The sequence below is a fragment of the Myotis brandtii genome, unplaced genomic scaffold (assembly GCF_000412655.1).
Source record: "Myotis brandtii unplaced genomic scaffold, ASM41265v1 scaffold1774, whole genome shotgun sequence".
NCBI lineage: Eukaryota > Metazoa > Chordata > Mammalia > Chiroptera > Vespertilionidae > Myotis > Myotis brandtii.
The window spans coordinates 288,155-293,522 of NW_005356575.1; the positions used below are offsets into that span (position 1 = coordinate 288,155).

At 56.5% G+C, this 5,368-nt stretch overlaps 1 protein-coding gene across 2 annotated transcripts in view; it reads left to right on the forward strand.

The window, feature by feature from the left end:
* EXOC3L2 (exocyst complex component 3-like 2) overlaps window positions 1-5,368 on the forward strand; it is a 39,340-nt gene that overhangs the window by 29,454 nt on the left and 4,518 nt on the right. For both annotated transcript variants that reach the window (XM_014537361.1, XM_005863381.2), the window contains 2 exons: window positions 1,740-1,875; window positions 5,235-5,357. In XM_014537361.1, coding sequence (XP_014392847.1) covers window positions 1,740-1,875; window positions 5,235-5,357 — 259 coding nt within the window. The remainder of the gene's footprint in view (window positions 1-1,739; window positions 1,876-5,234; window positions 5,358-5,368) is intronic.

The window sequence follows — 5,368 nt, forward strand, 5'->3', positions numbered from 1 at the left end:
CTGGGCCATTTGGGGGACAGAGGGGATACAGGAAGGAAGAGGTGGGAGGATATGTTTAAGATGAGAACAGAGAGCCCTCGCCGGTTTGGCTCAGTGGGTAGAGCGTTGACCTGCGGAACGAAGGGGCCCAGGTTCCATTCTGGTCAAGGGCACGTGCCTTGGTTGCAGGCTCAATCCCTGGCCCTGGCCGGGCATGTGTGGGAGGCAACCAATGGATGTGTCTCTCACATCGACGTTTCTCTCTCTCTCTCTCTCTCTCTCCCCCTCCCTTCCACTATCTCTAAAAATCAATGGAAAAATATCCTCAAGTGAGGATTAACAAACAAAAGACCAGCAGGAGGGGCCTTGGGGGTTGGGTCGAGCCCCCCCACCCCAGGTCCCCCACATGCCTGCCCAGCCTGCCCTAGACCCTAGAGCCCATTCACCTTGTCTGGGCTCCTGTGCGGAGGAGGCTGGGTTCAAAGGTGGGTGAGAGTATGTGGGGAGGCTGGTGGCAATGAGACTGAGGTGTGTGGTGGAGGCGCATGATTGCAATGCATGTTCCATCTGATGAGCATGTCCCTCCTCTGTTCAGAAGCCCCCATAGCTCTCAGCTCACGCAGGACAAGAGCCGGAGCCCTTGCCCTGGCCGCCAAGCCCTGCACGGTCTCTCCCTTCCCTCCCTGATCTCACCTGCCCCGCGCTCCCCCTGACTCCACTCCAGCCACAACACCCCCTGCTGCTCCCGCACAGACAGGCCTGCGCACTGCCTGCTCCCTTCGCTGGGCCCCTCTTCCCTCCAGTGGCCACATAGCTCCCTCTCTCACCTCTTTTGACGTCTTGACTCAGATGTCACCTTCTCAGTGAGACCTCCCTTGACTGTCCTGTTTAAAACAGACTCCCACCCTGGCTGGGTAGTTCAGTGGGTAGCCCAGCTGGTTGACGCGTCATCCCAATACGCCAAGGTTCAATGCCTGGTCAGGGCACATACAAGAATCAACTTGGTACGGACGACGCCCCAACCAACTGAGCCACCCGGCCAGGGCTGGTCTTTTGCAGAGAAACACCTGGCATATCTGTCAACTCCTATGAGCACAGGGACTCAAGGATTCACTGGGATTTGGGCAGAGAGTGCCAAACTGCCCTCAGGCCTCCTCTCGGCTTTGGAGGGTCATAGACTGCTACAGTGTCAGAAAGTGAGCCCCAGCCAGTTTGGCTCAGTGGATAGAGCGTTGGCCTGCGGACTGAAGGGTCCCTGGTTCGATTACGGTCAAGGGCACATGCCCCGGTGACGGGCTCGATCCCCAGTAGGGGGTGTGCAGGACCCAGCAGATCTATGATTCATCGATGTTTCTATCTCTCTCTCTCTCTCTCTCCCTCTCTGAAATCAATAAAAAAATAAATTTTTAAAAAAGTGAGAAGGGTGGAATTTGAGAACCATAGATGTTCAGCATCACAAGCTTTGAGAATGGAGACCTCCCCATTCTCACCGAGAGGAACAGACCCAGAGAGACTTCTTTCCTCCCACAACACCCCCTGGGCCCCCATTCTTTCCACAGAGCCCCCCAGTTCCCCAGCCTCCAGATAGTCCCTACTATCTCCCAGCCCCCAGGCCCTCCCCAGAGCCCCTGACTCTCCCCAGGACCTCATCTTTCATCCCTGTGTCCCACAAAATAGAGTCAATTTAAGGAGGGAGACAGGTCCAGGCAGTTGGGCTGAACGTTGGGGCTCCTGACCGTTGGCTTCACTGATCCCCACAGGGCTCTGGCGGAGCGCCTGGCCCGGGTGGGGCCCCCTGAAAGTGAGCCCGCCCGGGAAGCCGCCGCCAGCGCGCTGGACCGCGTGACCCGGCTCTGCCACCGGGTGCTGGCCGACCTCCTGTTCCAGGAGCTGCAGGTGAGCGAGGCGGAGGGCTGGGTGGGGCCCTGCCCGGACAGGGGAGCACACCTCCCCCTCATCCCCGGTTCCTTTCAGCCCATGACTCAGTGTTTGGGAAGCAGGCGGGGGAGGGGTGGGGGTGATGGCCATGTCTGGGCCATTTGGGGGACAGAGGGGATACAGGAAGGAAGAGGTGGGAGGATATGTTTAAGATGAGAACAGAGAGCCCTCGCCGGTTTGGCTCAGTGGGTAGAGCGTTGACCTGCGGAACGAAGGGGCCCAGGTTCCATTCTGGTCAAGGGCACGTGCCTTGGTTGCAGGCTCAATCCCTGGCCCTGGCCGGGCATGTGTGGGAGGCAACCAATGGATGTGTCTCTCACATCGACGTTTCTCTCTCTCTCTCTCTCTCTCTCCCCCTCCCTTCCACTATCTCTAAAAATCAATGGAAAAATATCCTCAAGTGAGGATTAACAAACAAAAGACCAGCAGGAGGGGCCTTGGGGGTTGGGTCGAGCCCCCCCACCCCAGGTCCCCCACATGCCTGCCCAGCCTGCCCTAGACCCTAGAGCCCATTCACCTTGTCTGGGCTCCTGTGCGGAGGAGGCTGGGTTCAAAGGTGGGTGAGAGTATGTGGGGAGGCTGGTGGCAATGAGACTGAGGTGTGTGGTGGAGGCGCATGATTGCAATGCATGTTCCATCTGATGAGCATGTCCCTCCTCTGTTCAGAAGCCCCCATAGCTCTCAGCTCACGCAGGACAAGAGCCGGAGCCCTTGCCCTGGCCGCCAAGCCCTGCACGGTCTCTCCCTTCCCTCCCTGATCTCACCTGCCCCGCGCTCCCCCTGACTCCACTCCAGCCACAACACCCCCTGCTGCTCCCGCACAGACAGGCCTGCGCACTGCCTGCTCCCTTCGCTGGGCCCCTCTTCCCTCCAGTGGCCACATAGCTCCCTCTCTCACCTCTTTTGACGTCTTGACTCAGATGTCACCTTCTCAGTGAGACCTCCCTTGACTGTCCTGTTTAAAACAGACTCCCACCCTGGCTGGGTAGAGTTCAGTGGAGCCCAGCTGGTTGACGCGTCATCCCAATACGCCAAGGTTCAATGCCTGGTCAGGGCACATACAAGAATCAACCAATCAGTGTATAAATCAGTGGAACAACATATCTCTCTCTCTCTCTCAGCTCAATAAATAAAAATAAAATAAAATCCCTTCCTCACTTCTTTTTTTTTTTATTTCCTTTATTTATTTATTTATTTTTATTATTTTTAAATCCTCACCTAAGGATATTTTTCCATTGATCTTAGAGAGAGTGGAAGAGAGAGAGAAAGACAGAGAGAAATATTGATGTGAGAGAAACATATCGGTTGGTTGCCTCCTGCACGTACCCTGACCAGGGCCTGGGATGGAGAGAAGCCTGCAACTGAGATACATGCCCTTGACCAGAATCGAACCTGGGACCCTTCAGTCCGCAGGCCGATGCTCTATCCGCTGAGCCAAACCGGCTAGGGCTCCCTTCCTCACTCTTGCTCTATTGGTCACCAAAGCACCTACGGCCACCTACCATGCTGTATCTTTTGGTTTTGTTGTTTTTTTTCATCTGTCTCTTCCCACTGGAATGCTAGTTTCTCAAGAGCGAGGATTTGTTGGAATGTTTCTAAAATAACTGCTTATTACGGAAAATTTCAAACATACACAAAACTAGGCAGAATGACAGAATGACCTTCTGCGGACCCATCTCCCAGCTCCAGCAAGTCAGCCCGGGGCCAGGCTTGTTTATCCCCCCCGCCTCCTCCTGCCGTGGCTCCTTTACCCGCAGACCCTTGACATCTGTCACCATCCATCAGCCCCGCAGCTGCATCTCCAGGAGATAAGGCGTCCTCGCTAAACAAACAGAACCACAAAACCAAGTTTGTCCCCGACACAAAGAACAATAACTCCTCATGTCATCAGACGCCGCACCGCTTTCAGACCCTCTGACCTTACGATGATCAAGTGTTTGTTTGTCTCCTTCTGCTCTGTGTCCCCAGTGATCCACCCAGGGCCGGGCCCACAGGAAGGCTCAGAGAGGGTTTGCTGAGTGACTAAATGAATAAGTATGTGGATGGAAGTGCGTGTGGGGATGCTGGGAAGAGGATATAGTCTTTGTTCCAGGCCCCGCTACTTGCTTGCAGGCTTGGCTAAATTGCTGGTCCTCTCAGGGCCGCTGTTTAGACAGAGGGACAAGAGTTCCCGGCTTCCCAGGGGCTGTGAGGAAGCAATGGGACTGTGCCCACCAGTGCTTGGCTTGGGTCCGGCCCATGGTATTGGCCATCGTTATTTTCATAAATGTACAGACTTCGTAGCAACAGTGACATGTACCATTCACACCAGCTTTTCGACAAAAGCCCACAGGCCCCATTTCTGGAGGTTCAGAAAACTGGGCTGCTGTCAGGAGAGAGCAGAAAGGGGGTGCAGGGCCGAGTGGGATAGGGACCTGCTTCAGTCCCCCGTGGACACTCACCCCCATCTCCTGGGTCTCACCCAGAAGCCTCCCCCCCCCATGGTCATTCACTGCATCGTGTGCTCATACCACCTTACATTCTTCCTGTCACCCCCCCTTTCTTCCTTCCAGCCTCACCCCTGATTTCTGCCTCAATCTTGCTCCCTCCTATCAAACTCGGTAAAACACAAACCTGGCCCTCTCCCCCTTCTGCTCAGAACCTGCTATGGCTCCCCGGTGCCCCCAGGAGAAAGCTGGGGTTTCTCACACAGCCGAGAAGGCCCTGTGTGCTCTGCTCTGCCCCCTGGCCCCCCGTCCTACCACCAGTGGTGGCCCTGTGAGCTGAGCAGTCACACAGGGCCCCACTGCTTACAAGGGCCTGAGCGTGGTTTCATTCTCTGCTGTCTGTCTTGAAGTTCTTAGTGAGTCTTGAATAAGGGTCTCCCACTTTCATTTGCACTGGGCCCTGAGAATTACATAGCTGGTCTTGCCAGTCACACCCGATCTGCTTTCTGGTCCTCTGACCCGCAAGCCCGTCTGAAATCTGAACCTTCTTCACCCTTCCCTCTGGTTGGGCCACTCCCTCTGCCATCTGGCTGACAGTGACCATCATCAGGGCCTCGGCGCTGATGTCTCCTCCTCCAGGAAGTCCTCCTTGATTCTCTGCTGACTCTTGAGCTTCCTAAACCCCTGCCTGGGCTCCGGGTCTCAGCCCTGCACACTCCGGGTCATCACGGTCTGGGGACAGGGTCTGTCCCCCTCCCTGGACTCTGACCCCAGGAAGGCAGGGCTGTGGCCCCGGCACTGGGCAGCCTTTGGGAACCTGTGTCGGAATACTCGCTGAAGGAAGGGGTGGCAGGAGGGGCGTATGACCCTCCCTCCACTCTGTCCCCCCAGCCACACTTCAGCAAGCTGATGCGCAGGAAGTGGCTGAGCAGCACGGAGGCCCTGGACGGCATCGTGGGCACGCTGGGCGCGCAGGCCCTGGCCCTGCGCAGGATGCAGGATGAGCCTTACCAGGTGCGCCTGCT